Below are 20083 nucleotides of genomic sequence, written 5' to 3'. Positions count from 1 at the left end.
TGTGCTTTTTATCTGTGATATAAATTTCTTAAAGTCTATGTATTTAATATGAAATATGAGCCTCTTATGCATCCACTGTGGGGGGAAAACTGTACATTGGAGAAAAACATATGGGTTGTCATAAATTTATTTAGAGAGAAGTATTATTTTTCATATTTGTTACCCAAACTTTCATTCATACTGGAAGCCAGAGGGCGCCCTCGAGCAGAAACTCCACATTTCCCTCAGAGAAGTAATCCTTAGCCCTAATGTGAAGCTAGCGATGTAGGATAAACTGAAGATAGAAACGCTTTGACTGATGAAACGAAGACAATAAACACGACTGCATCAAGCTATGGTGTATTTGAGTTCTTCAAGCCTTCACTATTTTCATAATAATAAGGTATGCAGTGCTGATTGAGTGCAGACTTTATCACTGTATAGAATAATATAAAACAATGCTTGTCTGCCTCATGCTGTCCAACAAAATACAACGTTATTAAACGTAGACGTATTTTGCGGGCAGGTAATTGCCTTCATCACGGGATTTGTAGTTTTATCACCGAGTACGTGTACCAACACCAATATCCCCCAGAAAGAACTACAACACACCGAACGAACGCTCTGAGGGCGGCGCAGCAAAGACTCTAGAGCTCCACTTTGAGCTCCGCTTTCGCGATTCGATACTTTTTTGCTACAGTGTAACGTTAATAACTTTCTGCAGCCAGCATTTCTGGAAATGAACGAGGAGAACACTTTTTTTAAGACCTAACTAAATTAAATTTAAGACCTTGGGTGAAAATCTGGCCGTTTTTAAGACGTTTTAAGGCCTTAAATTTAACAAATTTATTTTTAGACATTTTAAGACCCCGCGGGAACCCTGTTTAAAGGGGTCATGAACTGGCTTTTTACATTCTTTATACTGTTGTATGAGGTCAACTTATTGCGTTCATGCGGTTTTTACATTCAAAACCATCATTATAGAATAAACACTACAATTAAAAACTGAACGAGTGTTTTCAATAAAGTGTGAGTGAGCCGAACGAAAGTCACAGCACAGACGCAGCAGGAGTCAGATTTCATTCATCACAAAGAGCTGAGCAGAGCTGAGGTGACGTTAAGCGCCAGTCTGGCACGTTTTCAGATCGCATATGGAAGCTAAACTATCACAGGAATTCATTGAAAAGTTGAAACACTCACTTTACTCTGTACTGCGCTCCGTTATTATGATTGTCCGTGCGGCCGTCTGTGTCATCTCTCCCCTATGGGTGGGTTGATAACATGTAGAACAGCTTCATCTAGTGGCTGTAGTCTTTGCCTCTGGCCAAAAAATCCTCCGATGACGCAAAATGACGATATTTGCGTCATCGGAGGAATTTTTCCAGAAATAAAATGCATAATTCTCTCGTCTCAGGGGCAGGGCTTAAAATATCAATCGGAAAAAAATATCAATCGGCTCACTCCGAGCAGAATCGATATTATAGCGTTTCCGTTTTTGCGTTCCTCAATAAACATTACTGTTCCGAAAACGGTTTGATTTGAAAAAATACCGGTTAATAACGTTATTTTAATTTAGCCTATACAAATATGTATAAATAGACTTATTTTTCACTCAATAATAATAATAATACGCATGGTAATTAAACTTGAATATTTATTTCATAAAATTTTTAAAACCACAACAGAAATACATGCATTAATTACAAAGCATAAACAGCGGACCTGTTTTAATGGAGCGTTAGACAATCGAAAGTGGCCTTATGCCTAATTCTTTTCAGAAGAGTGCTAAAATTCTTTGTACATAACTTTTTTTCAACACGACTTGTTTTAAAAATCGCATGAATAAAGAATAAATAAACTGGATAACCTTTGCTCTTTTAATGCACCGTCAACTGCTAATTTCAAAGCAAACACTGCGCAACACGTCCTTGCATCACATAATCAAATTCAGTCAGCTAATAAAGCTTGATCATTTAATGCAATATAACATACCATTTAATACGAAGCATCAACCGTCTAAATAGAAAACACTGACCTGTCCTGTACTGGCGATCTGAAAGACTATAGGACAAATGTTTGATAGATGCTAGTAGCCTGCTTGGACAGGCTTAAACGGAATCCATAAACTAGCCTAAATCAATCTATTTGAGCTTAAAGTCCGTACTGCTTATTTAAACGTACGAAAAGAATGTCCTCCAATACCTGCACATTCATTGTAGACCTCAGCGGGGAAAGAAATGTACTTGAGGCATGAAAATGCGCGCGCTCTACACTAACTTGCGTTACCGGTAGATTCATAGATGACTGGTGCGCGGGCATTTCACTCACGCTTGATCCGTCAACGTCACATGCTGTACCACTCTATTCATTATTGGTCACTGCCAAATTAAAATATTAAAAGAACGATAAAATAACGTTATTAACCGGTTAATGGCCATTTCAAATTAACGTTTCTGTTCAGAACGATTCAAATTGATTTTGATTTCGTTTTCGTTTTTGTTCCTCTTAAAATTACGTTCGTTTCCGGTTTTCGTTTTTGTTCCTTGAACCGGTTCAGAGCCCTGCTCAGGGGGATATGAGGGGGGAAAGTACCATAATTTTAATATACTACCAGGTTTCTACTGATACAAAGCCTAATGCTAAACTACTGAAGTGAAGTGGGGGATTTATAAATGACTAAATACCCTTTGATTTAACATCTAACTACTCCTTAAAGACATATTAATTTACATTTACATTTATACATTTGGCAGACTCTTTTATCCAAAGCAACATACAGTGCCCTTATTACAGGGACAATCCCCCTGGAGCAACAAGGAGTAAAGTGCCTTGCTCAAGGACACACTGGTGGTGACCGCTGGGATCGAACCAGCAACCTTCTGCATTGATATGCATTGATATGGTCACGCCCTTAATAATGCAGCACTTTAAGACTTTATATAATATAAACAAATGAGTTATAAAAAAAATTCACCCCCCTCACAGTTGTCATGAAGGGCAAAGTTAGCCGTATTGACCAAAACCACAATTTGTTCCAGGCTGCAAACATGTTTTTTTCTGCTGTAAAGTTGGTAATTTTAACATGGGGCTCAATGAGATTCTGCTCTCTTCTGGAGCTTGTCTCTTGTGGCCAGTTGATGAATTGCAGTTTAAGTCACTTCCGTATTGGCTTTTTATAAGTTGCTGAGTAGATGCTGTACTTTAGTGAAATTAAATATTGCTTTAAAACAGGACTGTGAACCGGGTCAAGGAACGAAAACTGGAAACGAATGAAATTTTAACAGGAACAAAAACGAAAAAAAAAAAAAAAAATGTAATCGTTCTGAACAGAAATGTTTATTTGAAATTACCATTAACCAGTTAATAATGTTATTTTATTGTTGTCTTTAATATTTTAATTTGGCAGTGACCAATCATGAATTGAGTAGTACAGCATGTGATGTTGATGTATCAAGCTCGAGTCGAATCCCCACGCAGCAGTCATCTATGAATCTACCGGTAACGCAAGTCAGTGTAGAGCGCGCATTTTCATGCCTCAAGTACATTCTTTCCCCACTGGGGTCTACAATGAATGTATTGGAGGACATTATTTTTGTACGGTTAAACAAGCAGTACAGATTTACTAGACTGTAGACTGATTTAGGCTAGTTTGTGGATTTTGTTTAAGCCTATCCAAGTACTAGCAACTATTGCACATTTCAGGTAGCCAATACAGGACAGGTCAATGTTTTCTATAGACTGTTGATGCTTCGTATTAAATGTTATAAATTTTGTTTTAGTTTTACAATGTTATTGCATGTAATGATTGAGCTTCATTAGCTGGCTGAATTTGATTATGTGATGCAAGGATGTGTTGTGCAGTGTTTGCTTTGAAATTAGCAGTTGACGGTGCATTAAAAGAGCAATGGTTATCCAGTTTATTTATTTTTTATTCATGTAAGTTTTAAAACAAGTCGCATTGGAAAAAAAGTTATGTACAAAGAATGTAATAAGGCTTCTCAAAAGAATTAGGCATAAGAGCCACTTTCGATTGTCTAACAGTCCATTAAAACAGGTCAATATTTTTCCAGCTGTTCATGCTTTGTAATTAATGCAGGTATTTCTGTTGTGGTTTTAACAATTATATGAAATTTATTTTATTTATCACACAATGCATTGCAAACTACAGCAACATCTTGTAAAATATTTGGTGTAAAAAATACAACAAATTATTAAAGTGTTGTGTAATGCCTTTTTAATTGTATTAACAGTTGAACCTCGAAGATCACTTTATACCCACACAGACAGACCCCAGATCTCTTGTTTTCATAAATAAATCATTTTAAATGATCACTTTTGAGTGAAAATAAGTCTGTATTTATACATATTTGTTTAAAGTATGGGTTGAATTAAAATAATGTTATTAACCGGTATTTTTTCAAATCAAACGTTTTCGGAGCAGTAATGTTTAATTCAACGTTACTGTAAAAAACACTACACATTACTGTATTTTCACATTAATCTGTAAATTACTGTTGCTTTGCAAAATTATACTGTAATCAATTTTACAGCAATTAACAACATTTTACAGGACTTTATTGCAACTTTTTGACAAAAAAAGTGAAGGTTATGGTCATTTAGATGCATTTCTGTCATTTATCATCCATATACTGCTTATTAATTCCCAGAATCATTGAAAAATCAAGAATGGACACCAACCTATTTGTTCCTCAGTATCTTCATGTTTTATTCTGGATGGTTCTGGATAACTCATGTCTTCAATCTCCTCTTTAATAAACTCCATCTTTAACAGTCACACAGATTTCAGCTGCTACACCTGGAGTTTGTCCTTCTCTTGTAGGATGATGTGAATATTCCCAGTATTTATTGGTGAATTGTTGTGGGAGGGGCTTCACTGCAGGTGTGAACTGTGATCACTGTGAGATACTGACGCCCACAGGACCAGACCTGGACAAATCAAAGAGAAGTTACTGAATTTACACTGGATTACTGAAATACACTTAAATGAAGTAAACACATGTTTTCTATCAGGAATATGGAGTATTTTGATGCACGTTAGATATAGGGCTCGGGCGCTGCGTTGCATTCTGGGACGTGGCGGCCATGTTGATGGCCTCGCGAATGTAAACACACAGCAAATCGAACGAGGAAAAGCAGAGTTGGGAGAAAGAAAAACTATGTTAAAATCCCGAAAAGGATGTGGAATTTACCGGGATACGTTAAATAGGGAAGCCAGGGACCGGTATATGGACAAAATTGGAACTATTAACGGTTTGGATTCATATGAAATTTGCAGTTCACAAATGGATGGGTTCAGGAGCTGCAGACCATGAAGCCTATGTAACGTTAACCTTTTACCTTGAAGCATTCTGCACCGTTCTGTGTTCTCGGGTTGCACTACTTGCAAATAAACACTGAAAAATATCTGATTGTGTGACACTTCTTGCTTTTGCACATATTGATTTAAGTATATTTATTTTGAAGATTGTGGGTATGGATGCAACAGACACTTATGGCTGTATTTAATGCACATTTATTTTATTTCAACTCTAGGGCTCATGTTTGTCAGAGCACAACATACATACACAATCTTATAGAAGAATGTCATGTCTTCGTCCTTGCTTGGCAACATCATGTGAATCTGTACTTTATCTGACAAAATAGTGTACTTGTTGCGGACGGTTACAATCACCCTTTCCACGTGAATTCGGAGGTGGGCATTTTTTCTTGTGCTCCCCACATCTCTTGCATCAGCTGACAGCGTCCTTTTGTGAAAGCAGGGATCTTTACCTCGGCACACATAAGTCCCACACTGTCCTTTATGTCAAAGCCGCGATCAGCCAACACCATATCCCCATGTAACAGTTTGTCTTACAAGCGCGATCCAAGCGAGCCGACGACTCAGTTAATCCATTTTCGAACTTTTTCCCATGGCGATTATGTGATCTAGTGTTACACCCCACAATACAGCAACGGTTTACCATGGTTTCCAATAATTACGCCAAATTAAGACACACAACTGAGAGGGAGCACGTCTATAAACAGTGCGCAGTAGTCCGAGTAGCAGCAAATGAGGCCATCAACATGGCCGCCACGCAAAGTAATGACGTCATACGCCCGAGCCCTATTAATTGCATTTAAAACAAGGTTTGTTTAAATCTTGTCCAAAGTCTGAGAGAAACAACAGGACCATCATGTTTAACTGAGCTGATGAAAAGCCTCTTTGTCTCCAAAAGTTCCGTTTTCACCTCATTCATTATGCTGATGTCTGAGATCTTCTGTAAAGTGGCACATTAAGCACATTTTATTGGTGTAATAGAGTCAGAGTCTGAGAAAAACTCTGACAACATATTATTACACTCTAATAATAAACCAGCACGCATTTAGTTACATTTATAAACTCTGGAGCTGATTAATGTTAAACTCTGTAATCTGAGAAACATCTCTCACCTGCAGACTGGAAATATAAGGAATCCGGAGAAAATATAGCACATTTATCCTTCATTCACGATCGTTAACAGCGTTTCAGCTTCAACTAGTGAGAGTTTCAGCTCGTCTCGTCTCTTCTGCGCATGCTCAGTGCGCGCGGTTTCATGTTTCTTAAAGGGACCGCATATTCTTAAAGTGTCCATGAAATCAAAATGTAGGGTTTTTTTGCTTTTAGCAGTGGCGGCTGGTCAATAGAGGGCGCTGGGCGCCGCCCCCATCAAAATTCCAGAAATATACATGTATACAAAAATGATATAAAAGTGAAATAAATGCCTCAGCATTTAATAAAAACTGGCTTTGATGGGTTAACTATTTTATATGTTCTTCAATATGTTTCATGTGGTTTCATGCGTGAGGGACGCCGGACAAATGGATGTCTATCTGAGTCTAAAAATCTACGGGCAGCATGTGACCTGAAGCTGGTCTCTAATTTGTTCTTAAGGCCCGGGTATACTTCGGCCGTCCGCGTTCGTGCACCGCCCGCATGACGTAATTTTCGTCATTCGGAGGGCTCGCGGCCGGCCGCACACCCCGTCCGGACGGTCCGCGTGCAACAGCGCATGCGCCAGCAGTACAGAAGAGTCCACTAGGTGTCAATACACACAGTATTGAGCACAGTGTTCAGCCGTCGAAGAAGAGTGTGCAAAGACCGGTTTAAAAACAACACGCTTGAAAAAAAAGAGAGAATTTTTGATTCTTCAGTGTTTCTTCCAAACTATGTTGCAATGGTGGATCCACTACAGTTCTTCTCCGATCATGCCCAGCAAATGTCCCTTTGATGACAGGACTCAGTGCTGCCCTCCGATGTCTGGTAGAGCATAGACACTTTTTTACTGCGCATGTGTCGAACGCGATCCTCGGCGCGCATCCGTTGTGTAGTATACTTTAAAAGAAGCGCGGACAGGGCTGCGCGCGTGACGCGTCCGGGCGCGGTAAGTGAAGTATACCCGGGCCTTTAAAGATTCTCCTCCGGACGCAGGTCGTTGTGTCCCTGGTGAATCAGAATTGGATGCATGTTATTTTATCCAATCTGATTGGTTCTCGTCACCTGTCATTCAACTTTACACTCTTGGCCACTAAAGCGAAAGTGCGCGGGCGACACAGTCACTCCGACTCCGCCAAGACCTTATTAGGATGATCAGTTTCGTAAAGATGGCAGCAGTTAAACCAAATTCTTTCACAAGGCGTTCGTTGGAAGACATTTTTTTTTAAAGGATCCAAATGCGATTTACAAATCCAGCAGCAGGCCAGTGACAGGACGCAGCTGCACTCAGAGCTTCACCTGCGCTTGTCATGAGAAACGTAAGTGGCTGGATGGATGTGTTTTTAGCAATTCCCTTTATTGCTTTCCCTGTCTTTTATTTCTAAGTGTCGGTACTGAAGTTTTGTGGACAACAACAGGGGTAAGAGACCTCAAATATCTGACTGAACATTGCAAACGTCATGACACTACTGAGATGACTGACTTTTGTTGGGGTAACAGCTTAGGACCCAGGACCAGTAGTGAAAAATGAAGACCAAGAGTCAGGAGTGAGATTAATTAAAGAAAAATTTACTGAAGAATAGTTTGCAGTTTCATCAGCAGAAGCCAGCTTCAAGAGGAGTTTGTAGGCCGCGCTCCCTCTAACAGTCTCCCCGCCTCCGTCTAACGTACACACAATTTTCTGAACAGTTATACGGTTTTCAAGGTCTAGACACGTCATTACTGCCATGTGGAAATGATTCTGATTGGTTCTAACAACATGCAACGTAAACAACTTTCCACACGTAGACAGATAGGAGCATATATCTCTAAAAATGCGTAGACTTGATGTCGCCCAGGCCCAGATTAGGCCCCAGTGACCTCGGAGGTCATAGAAAAGACGCCTCCAAGTCTAGAATCGTCTGCCGAAAGGACCATCTCCAATACTGAATCTGCACAAATCATACAACGCACACACACAATACTCCAGAGAATACCAGTTTCCATCAAGGTCGGGACATCTTAACTAACTATCAACAAAGCTGAATCTGCAAAACATGCTGATACTACATTTAGTACAGAAGTGACTTTATTCTATTCTATAAAGAAAGAAAAGTATATCAGAGAGGTACATTTCTGTTACATTTTGAGTCCCCAAAAGAGTCACATAGCTGTAACATAGATGACCCCGGGGGTCGCTTTAGGAAGACATACAGTTAACACATGCTGAGCTCTTCTCACTTCAAACACCAAGGACATTTGCCTGTCAGCACATCTTGACACAGACATCAGAGCTGGATTCAAAAGCACAGAGCAACTAAAACACTACAATATTCAAAATCACTCCTTGAATATAGAGAACTGATTTATCAAATGTAGGACACTGTTATAACTTGATTATCATTCATTCTTATTTTAATATTGAACATAAAATCATTCTTGAAGGATATGTGTCTGATGAAGAGACAAGTGATGTTTGGCTTGACCCTTGACCCTTCACTTTAATCAGAGAGTCATTGAGAAATTTGCTGGCCAAAATAAAAGGAGAGCAAAATGTATGTTCAAGTAGTCAACATGCTTTTTTACATTTTTGTTTTTCCTTTCCTCATTGAATTATATGTGGGAAATGAATGTGTAAAAAGATAAAAGTGAAGACACTGAAAAACTCTTTCCACGGAAAGAACACACATAAGGCCTCTCATTTGAATGAACTTTCATGTGTCGTTTTAGACTTGATGACTGACTTGAGAACTGATGCTTGAGAAACTCTTTTCACATGAAGTGCATGTATACGGTTTCTCTCCAGTGTGAATTCTCATGTGTTTGTTAAGGTTTCCTTTATTCTGGAAACTCTTTCCACACTGAGAGCAGGTGTGCAGCTTTTTGGCTTTTATTCCTTGAATTTTGAAGTCACAGAGTTTCTATTTTTCATTAGTTTGTGTCTCACTTCCATCTGGTCTGAAATAAACATTAAGTAGTCAGAATCAGACAGGCGCCAGACGGAAAGACGCCAGATGGACAGATGCCAGACAGACAGACAGACGCCCGACGGACAGATACCAGAGAGACAGACCGACGCCAGACGGACAGATGCCAGACAGACGCCAGATGGACAGACAGATGCCAGACTGACAAACGCCCGACGGACAGATGCCAGACAGACCGACACCAGACAGACAGACCGACGCCAGACAGACAGACCGATGCCAGACAGACAGATGCCAGATGGACAGACAGATGCCAGACAGACAGATGCCAGACAGACAGATGCCAGACAGACAGACGCCAGATGGACAGACGCCAGACAGACAGACGTCAGATGGACAAACAGACAACAGATGGACAGACAGATGGACAGACAGAACTAGATGTTTTGCTATAAATTACAGACATGGCATCTGATGACATGGCATTCTCATTTTTCTCAGTTATTTAGATTTATTTCCAGATTCAATCATAGGCTCGTTATTACGTACTAGAGCACGTACGCACATGCACACTCTTCAAAAACGCTTTAAATCTCTTGAAAAAATGTCAGCTTGCTTATTTTGCTCAAGATAAGGATTTATTGAGTCCACATGTCATGCTTCTAACCACAGGTCGAGAGCTGTCGTTGCAACCACACAACTTTGCGAATGTTCGTTGGAACTATGGTTTCGGGAAACACTGACTTGTTGCTGATTACGACGGAACTTGCGACCAAAGTTGGTTAATAATGCTTTCGGGAAACGCACCCGAGACCACTTGGTTGACAATAATACTGTACATCTCAAACATATTTATCATAGGTCATATATTAACATTTTAAACTCATTAATGTGATCAAAACTAATTAAAGACAAGATGTTGTTTCAGTTTTATTTTCTCATAATTGCAAGTAAAATCAGAACACAATATAGTACACTTAGTAAATTACATGAATATATCTAATTCAAGAAAGACCTGCCAAGCACACAATCCATCCTGCCAGAAAAAAACACAACAATGACTTTATTTACTGTTGAAGCTTCAAATCTTAAGGCTTTCTAGTTTTCAGAGCTTTTCAACAAATTGACAAAATTGAACAATGATATTGTGATTTTAGAACAAACTCCATTTTATCTCACACTACTTACTTGAATGTGACATCAAAACAAATGCTGCTCACTTGCAATATTTTTTCAAATGAGTTTGAAGGTTTGATAAACGTTTAAAACTCTTCTCACACTGAGTACAGTAGTACGGCTTCTCTTCAGTATGAACTAGCTCGTGTGATTTCAGGTTTCCAGACTGAGTGAAACTCTTGTCACAAGATGAGCACTTGTAAGGTTTTTCTCCAGTATGAATTCTTTGGTGCTGTTTCAGATGGTCAGCTCTAGTAAAGCTCTTCCCACAGTCACAACACACATGATCTCTCACTTCATCATGTGTTTTCTGGTGCTGTTTAAAACTGTCCAGCCTTGAAAAACTCTTTCCACAGAGTGAACACACATGAGTTCTCTCATCTGAATGAACTTTCAGGTGTTGTTTTAGATATGATGATGAAATGAACTTTTTACCACACTGATCACAGTTAAATGGTTTTTCTCCAGAGTGACGGAGCAGATGAATTTTTAAACCTTTTGCATCTCTGAAACTCTTCTCACACCGAGTGCAGTCGTACGGCTTCTCTCCAGTATGAACTCGCTCATGTTCTTTCAGGGCTCCAGACTGAGTGAATCTCTTGTCACAGTATGAGCACTTGTAAGGTTTTTCTCCAGTATGAATTCTTTGGTGCCGTTTCAGATCATCAGCTCTAGTAAAGCTCTTCCCACAGTCACAACACACATGATCTTTCACTTCATCATGTGTTTTCTGGTGCTGTTTAAAACTGATCAGTCGTGAAAAACTCTTTGAACAGAGAGAACACACATGAGGTCTCTCTTCTGAATGAACTAGCAGGTGTGTTTTTAGACTTGATGATTTTTTAAAATCTTTACCACACTGATCACAGTTAAATGGCTTTTCTCCAGAGTGAACACGCAGATGATGACTGAGAGCTGTTGTACGATTAAAACTCTTCCCACACTGAGTGCATGTATACGGTTTCTCTCCAGTGTGAATTCTCATGTGTCTGTTAAGGTCTCCTTTTTGTCTGAAACTCTTTCCACACTGAGAGCAGATGTGCAACTTTTTGGCTTTTGTTTCCTGAGTTTTGAAGTCACAGAGTTTCTTTACATCATTTAGTTTGTGTCTCACTTTCATCTGATCTGAAATAAACACATTAAGTAGTCAGAATCTGTTCAAGGAGGATAAATGTGTCAATTCAAGTGAACATTAAAAAGAAAACGAGATCTGGGGTCTGTCTTTGTGGGTATAAATTATCAGATTTTTGAGGTTCAATTGTTAAAGAAACAATTTAAAAGGCAAAACCAATACTACTCATTTTTTTACAGCAAAAATTATACAATATGTTGCTCTAGTTCGCAATACATTATGGGTCAAACAACATTTTACAGTATATTTCCATGTCAACTGTAATTCATTTATAACAAGGAGGTGTTGTTACTGTAGCTTAAGCGCTTTCACAATAACTTACTGTGGTGTGGCATTATGGGATTGCATGGGCTTCATTCAAATTTGAAATCCAGATGACTGGAGCAGTGCGAGAACGAGTGAAGATTAGAGGCATTATTCATAATTCCTGGCAAGTTCTTTAAAAATATATTCTATATTTATTTAATTTAATGTCTAAGCAAATGGTTTTTTTGCACAAACAAATCACTCGCGCAGCTTCATAAAATTGAGGATAAACCACTGGAGTCACATGGCTTTAATTTGAATTTTAATGATGTCTTTATTACCTTTCTGGGCCTTCAAAGTGGTCATTGTGTTGTTGTGTAAGGAGGGGTCAGAGAGCTCTCGGATTTCATCAAAAATATCTTAATTTGTGTTCTGAAGAAGAACAAAGGTCTTGCAGAACGACATGAGGGAAAAGTATGCAGGACAGCCAGAACTCGGTTTACACCTATCGAAATGTCTAGCCACTTGGGGACCATATACAGGCTAGGGGAACTCATATTAATGTTAAAAAAACATTAAATTTCATGCCATGGGACCTTTAATTTTATTGAGCTACTTTCATTCAATTCTGAACATTATTCTCAAGCTTTTGCTTGTATTTTTGTGCAGATGTTCTGTTGAAATCACAACACTCACTGGAGCCAAAACTGAGACAACAAGCACAAAGAGAAGAGGAACAACAGCAGTGTTTCCCCTACCATTGCTACCGCCCTCCCAAAACAAAAATATTTGTCATTACGGTCGACAATAAGAATTGCCCGGTGGTCCAGTGCGCTACAAATGCGCTACAGCGCCCCCTACCGTATAACAGTGAACACACGGAAAGCCGGAAAATATCGTCATTGGCTATATAAATATTGAGATAACAAAAGACAAAAAAAATCACTCACTGCTCTTGACTGAATAACTTTTAATAAGAGTTAATCTGTATTTATATGCAGTGACATATCATTTTATGCAGACTATGCAGTGATATTTTACATTTAATTACTATTTTTGTACTTGACAATCTAGTTTAGACTTACATGAAAATAACTGTTTATTTCATTTGTATATGTTTGTTCTGCTGTATTTTTTTGTGCTTTTGCTCGTAATTTGATTATGTGTTCTTATTTTATTATTGACTGTCTTTAACAATATAAAAAAATTATATGAGTTAGGATATTAGTTTTTAGAGTCATAACCTTATTTATTAAGCTTACATGGCTCAAAAACAATACTAGGCCTATTTTATTTATCAGTTTTTTTGTGGTGGGGTCAGTGAAAATTCTGGCAGGGCAAGTAAAAATTTGAACCCCTGAAAAAAATCCTTAGCATTGAGCCCTGAAATATATTCCCAACAAAACAAACAAAAACAAAAAAACACGGATTTGCGTGTAGTAACTTTAGTGGTAAAAATGTAAAAATGCAATGGAGAAGGTGACGAACCTAAACAGGCAAAAATTCGTTTTTTTTCTTTCTTAAAAGCAACAAAATCCGGAGAAACAACTCAAGCAAAGCCAACCTCTTTAGTGTTGTAAATAGTTGTGTGATGTATAAAAAAAATTTTGTTTATATTTATTTACCAAATTAATTTATTTATTGTCTATGGCAACACCACGTATCCGTAACCTGTAAACCTAGGGGAAACACTGAACAGTGTGTGTGTCCTCATCTCAGAAGGTTAATGGACTTTGAGGGTGTATATTAAAGAGTTATTTTACCCAAAAATTGTAATTAATTCCTCACCCTCATGTCCTTCATTCATCTTCAGAACACAAATGAGAATATTTATTATGAAATCCGAGAGCTTTCTGACCCCTCCATAGACAGTAATTTAATTACCACTTTCAATGCTCAAAAAGGAAGTAAAGACATGGTTAAAATAGTCCATTTCACTCCAGTGGTTCAACCTTAATGTTATGAAGCCATGAGAATACTTTTTGTGTGCAAAAGAATAAACACAAAGAATAAGCAAAGAATTTATTCTTTATTTTTTTGGTACCAAAATGCTACACATTCTGTTGATTGACCATCATTTTATTGAAAGTTAATGTTCTACATATAAAGTGGCTTTTAAAAAAAAGGTTAAATCAAAAAAATGTATAAATTACTACATACCCTTTAATATCTAACTACTCCTTAAAGACATTGTAATTACAAGATCTGTCTTTCACTACCTATTTGTTTGTTTTCTTTTCTTTTTTCTCCCTTCCCCTCTGTTTTTTCATCTCCCATTATACAGCTGTTTGTAGATTTTTGTTATTTCTCAATATCAATCGTCACTCAAAGTGGCCACGCCCTTAGTTATGCAGAACTTTAAGTCTTTATATAATGTAAACAAATGAGTTTACATTATAAAAAAAAAATCACCCCCCTCACAGTTGTCATGAAGGCCAAAATTAGCCGTATAGACTAAAACCACAATTTGTCCCAGGCTGTAAACATGTTTTTTTTCTGCTGTAAAGTTGGTAATTTTAACATGGGGCTCAATGAGATTCTGCTCTCTTCTGGAGCTTGTCTCTTGCGGCCAGTCGATGAATTGCAGTTTAAGTCACTTCTGTTTTGGCTTTTTATTAGTTGCTGAGTAGATGCTGTACTTTAGTGAAATTAGGGATGAAACGGTATGGAAATTTAACATCACGATTATAGTGACCCAAATTATCACGGTTATCAATATTATCACGGTTTTGTTCAAACGAGATGAAAGTGTTCAAAAAGAACAGATGCTCACACTTAAAACATTTCAACAAGTTTTATATTTGAAATTCAACAAACAACAAATAATTAAAGCAGCTCTAAGCACTTTTTTAAGCTAGATTCTGTGGGATTTCCTTCCTTAATGGCCATCATCAATAGCAACGCATAACACATAAATAATAATAATTTGTCGTAAATATAATCTCTAATATTATCACTGTAAATATATTCCCAAGCAATATTCTCATCAGTGTTCTATCAGACACATTTAAATCTAGCATATTTTGTGTTAGAGCCCAAACAGTATCCTAGTGAAATAATGCATATCCATATTTCCATATGATTTGACAGTTTATTTTATTAAATATCAAAATGTGTGCATCATACCTGACACCTAGATGAACACTTTACAGTCTTTTTATGACTGTCATTCTCTTCAAATGCTATTGAAGTTTGAAACGTGTATAACGTTACCAATGTTGTATGTAACTTTACAGACGGTCCCTAAATTCGCCTGCGTTATGCCAGTCATATCAGATGCTCTGTGGTTCTGCTGTGTTTTTTTTAAACCATTGTCGCTGCTGAAATAGAACAAAAACAGTCATCCACTGTATGATGAGTGAATCTCCTGCATACATCGCTCGTTTATCTCTGATCTGAGTGCAGATTTCAGCGAGTGAGCGCGGCGCGCGCGCTCTGAACAAAACTCCGCTAATCTGAACGCCTCTGATTATGAGATATTGCATTCATAAACTCAATAGAAACACGTGTAAGTGCTTATAATGCGCAACGCGATTATAACAGATGGCTTTTGAGAAGACTATTATAAGTTCAACAGCCAGAGTGACTAGTGTGCAGCCGAAATAACGTTACACTCGCAAATGGTGGTTGTTAATGTCAAGCCCTGAATATTATCCCTTAAATGTCACCCTAGCCTTGTCTGAATTTGTTCGTTCGCTTCACGTTATTATTTGCCAGACGTAGGTTTGGTATTGAGGTCAAAGTCCACTTGCCTTGCGTTCGTAGTTTTGAAGTGTTTTCCCTATTACAGCGACTTTCTTCTGGCATGTTCTGCAGACAAGGTGACCATCTTAGATTAAGTTTCCCTCAGGACTTTTGTAAAAGCCAAAATATGACCACGCCTCAGATTTGGTCCTTTTAGAAGGCAGAACAATCCCCCAAGTGCTGTCACTGCTTTCTGCCATTTATTCTCATTCAGAAAACAGCGGTGCGCCAGACTGACGCTGACTGGACAAGATTTACCGCGAGTTTTCACAACCGTGATAATCACACGCGGTTTTAATGATAATAAAATTTTATACGATATTACTAACCGTCACTAAATTTTATCGTGGTTTATCGTGAAACCGGTAATCGTTTCATCCCTAAGTGAAATTAAATATTGCTTTAAAACAAAGTACGTTTAATTCAATGTTACTGTAAAAAAACACTACACATTACTGTATTTTCACATTAAACTGTAAATTACTGTTGCTTTGCAAAATTATAGCCTACAGTAATACATTTTACAGCAATTAACAACATTTTACAGGACTTTATTGGCAACTTTTTTTTTTTACAAAAAAGTTAAGGTTATGGTCATTTAGATGCATTTCTGTCATTTATCATCCATATACTGCTTATTAATTCCCAGAATCATTGAAAAAATCAAGAATGGACACCAACCTATTTGTTCCTCAGTATCTTCATGTTTTATTCTGGATGGTTCTGGATAACTCACGTCTTCAATCTCCTCTTTAATAAACTCCATCTTTAACAGTCACAGATTTCAGCTGCTACACCTGGAGTTTGTCCTTCTCTTGTAGGATGATGTGAATATTCCCAGTATTTATTGGTGAATTGTTGTGGGAGGGGCTTCACTGCAGGTGTGAACTGTGATCACTGTGAGATACTGACGCCCACAGGACCAGACCTGGAGAAATCAAAGAGAAGTTCCTGAATTCACGTTGGATTACTTGAATACACTTAAATGAAGTAAACACATGTTTTCTATCAGGAATATGGAGTATTTTGATGCAAGTTAGATATAAATTGCATTTAAAACAAGGTTTGTTTAAATATTGTCCAAAGTTTGAGAGAAACTACAGGACCATCATGTTTAACTGAGCTGATGAAAAGCCTCTTTGTCTCCAAAAGTTCCGTTTTCACCTCATTCATTATGCTGATGTCTGAGATCTTCTGTAAAGTGGCACATTAAGCACATTTTATTGGTGTAATAGAGTCAGAGTCTGAGAAAAACTCTGACAACATATTATTACACTCTACTAATAAACCAGCACGCATTTAGTTACATTTATAAACTCTGGAGCTGATTAATGTTAAACTCTGTAATCTGAGAAACATCTCTCACCTGCAGACTGGAAATATAAGGAATCCGGAGAAAATATAGCACATTTATCCTTCATTCACGATCGTTAAAGGGTTAGTTCACCCAAAAATGAAAATTCTGTCATTAATTACTCACCCTCATGTCGTTGGACACCCGAGTCTGTGAAAAACTCTCATTATTACAACATATTATTACACTCTAATAATAAACCAGGACACATTTAGTTACATTTGTACTTTTTACATTTACATTTAGTCATTTAGCAGACGCTTTTATCCAAAGCGACTTACAAATGAGAGCAAAAGAAGCAACTAGAACAGTCAAGGGCAACAGTATGCAAGTGCTGTAGCAAGTCTCAGTTAATCTAGCTCAGAACACACAAGACAGTTATTATAATTTTTTTAAAAATAAATTAGACAGACAGAAAATTAATAGAATGATAAGTGCTATTCTTGATTGGTCAGGTGCTGCTGGAAGAACTTTTGTAAACTCTGGAGCTTTTAATGTTAAACTCTGTAATCTGTAAACATCTCTCACCTGCAGACTGGAAATATAAGGCATCCGGAGAAAATATAGCACATTTATCCTTCATTCACGATCGTTAACTGCGTTTCAGCTTCAACCAGTGAGAGTTTCAGCTCGTCTCGTCTCTCGTCTCTTCAGCGCATGCTCAGTGCGCGCTGTTTCATGTTTCTTAAAGGGGCCGCATATTCTTAAAGTATCCATGAAATCAAAATTTAAGTTTTTTTTTGCTTTTAGTATGAATATGTTAGGCTTACCAATGGTGTGCAAGGAAGTTCTGAAATGAGGATGCAATGGCTATTTGGTTGATAATAATACTGTACATACCAAACATATTTATTACAGTATTAAGATATGTTTCAGATAGACAGCTTTAGTAAAGCTCTTCCCACAGTCACAACATATGATCTCTCACTTCATCATGTGTTTTCTGGTGCTGTTTAAAATTATACAGCCATGAAAAACTCCTTCCACGGAAAGAACACATAAGGCCTCTCATTTGAATTTACTTTCATGTGTCGTTTTAGATTTGATGACTGACTGAGAACTGATGCTTGAGAAACTCTTTCCACACTGAGTGCATGTATACGGTACCCTGGTCCTACCAGACTCCTGTACATTTCATTTGTACAGAGAGTCTGGCCACTCTCCATTGACAAGCGTTTACTTCCTTGAAGGCGGGTACTCTGTTGAAGTTTAAAACTATTGGATCTGCCATAACCAATCGCTAACATTTGGTCGTGACGTATGTCATGCGCTGTTCGCCTTTATTTCTCACATAGAAGTCCGTAAAAATAAATGTGCAGCCATCTCAGTGATAAAACCTTGTGCATTCGGATTGAGATATATTCACGGTGGAGGGGAGAGTTTTGTGATCGGGAACGCGCTGCTCACGTGGTCCGTAACATGATTGTGCTGTAAATAAAATGTAATATGCTTGGTATGATAAGAATAAATGCTGCTGTAAATAATGGCCCAATTCAAATGTTTACGTGCTTTTCTTCCTTTTATTTTTTGAGCGTGATGAACTATATTGCTCTTGAAAATAATTGCCAGCATTTAAAGAAATACAAGTCTAGAAATGCATCCATACAGCACAACCGTACGGTGCTCTGCAGTGGTCAAAAAGCATATAAACAGTGAATTTTGAAGTGATATATTCTTGAAAACTCAGAGATGTGGATTCGGACAATTAAAATTCAATAACAGCAATTAAATTACCACACAACCTTGGTGTTTGTCTAAAACAGTAGGTAATTCGGCCGGGGATTTTTTTACGCGGGTGGTGGGAGACGGACGGCAATAAAATCACTGACTAGCCCCTGTAAATGATGACAATACCTTCCGACCGCACGCGAATCAATTACTGTCCGAATAGGGCTTCAGCCAACTCCTTCACCACTAACGGAGGGAGCTGGAAAATCTAACTTTTCCCGGGACACAACATTATGGCCCACAAAAAAACTCAGCAAAGATTATTCTTGCTCCAGCTTTAACTTCTGGATATTCGGCAGCAGTGCCACAACGGAATGAATGGCTTTGCTTGCATCTTTCTCCGCCGCCATTACTGAACTACAACTCAAACTAGCCTATCAACGTCATCGTTCACAGTCACTCCCTCTGTTCGCTGATTGGACCGGTAAAAATTTGGAGAAAACCTAAGACTATACAGCAGTCCCAGACGGAGTACTGAAGGAAAATGAAAATTGAGCGGAAGTACGTATGAGGGTGGAGCCAGGCTATGTATACGGTTTCTCTCCAGTGTGAATTCTCATGTGTTTGTTAAGGTTTCCTTTATTTTGGAAATTCTTTCCACACTGAGAGCAGGTGTGCAGCTTTTTGGCTTTTATTCCTTGAGTTTTGAAGTCACAGTGTTTCTTTATTTCATTAGTTTGTGTCTCACTTCCATCTGGTTTGAAATAAACATTAAGTAGTCAGAATCAGATAGATGCCAGGCGGAAAGACGCCAGACAAACGCCAGGTGGACAGACAGACAGAGGGACGGACAGACAGACGCCAGATGGACAGATGCCAGACGGACAGACGCTAGATGGACAGACACCAGACGGACAGACGCCAGAAAGACAGACGGCAGAAAGACAGACACCAGAAGGACAGACGCCAGAAGGACAGACACCAGACAGACAGACGCTAGACAGACAGACGCCAGAAGGACAGACGCCAGACGGACAGACGCCAGAAAGACAGACACCAGATGGACAGATGCCAGACAGACAGACCGCAGAAAGACAGACGCCAGACGGACAGACACCAGATGGACAGACGCCAGACGGACAGACACCAGGCGCCAGATGGACAGACACCAGACAGACAGACACTAGATAGACAGACGCCAGACAGACGCCAGACGGACAGACAACAGATGGACAGACGCCAGATGGACAGACACCAGATGGACAGATGCCAGATGGACAGACGCCAGACGGACAGACACCAGACGGACAGACACCAGACAGACGCCAGACGGACGCCAGACGGACAGACACCAGACAGACAGACGCTAGACAGACAGACGCCAGAAGGACAGACGCCAGACGGAC

At 38.6% G+C, this 20083-nt stretch overlaps 2 protein-coding genes across 2 annotated transcripts in view; both read right to left on the bottom strand.

Annotated features, from left to right (window-relative positions):
- LOC307129935 (uncharacterized protein) overlaps positions 1-20083 on the bottom strand; it is a 91239-nt gene that overhangs the window by 39752 nt on the left and 31404 nt on the right. The gene's annotated exons all lie outside the window — the stretch shown is intronic.
- Positions 10295-17651, bottom strand: LOC307129961 (uncharacterized protein). The gene is made up of 3 exons (XM_079822784.1): positions 16337-17651; positions 11988-12043; positions 10295-11658 (listed from the first exon to the last, which is right to left on the bottom strand). The coding sequence occupies exons 2-3, from the start codon at positions 11998-12000 to the stop codon at positions 10574-10576; spliced, it is 1098 nt and encodes a 365-aa protein (XP_079678910.1). The 5' UTR covers positions 12001-12043; positions 16337-17651; the 3' UTR covers positions 10295-10573.

Source organism: Gobio gobio (genome assembly GCF_949357685.1).
Source record: "Gobio gobio genome assembly, chromosome: 8".
NCBI classification, from domain to species: domain Eukaryota; kingdom Metazoa; phylum Chordata; class Actinopteri; order Cypriniformes; family Gobionidae; genus Gobio; species Gobio gobio.
This window is presented reverse-complemented; position numbering and strand designations above follow the sequence as displayed.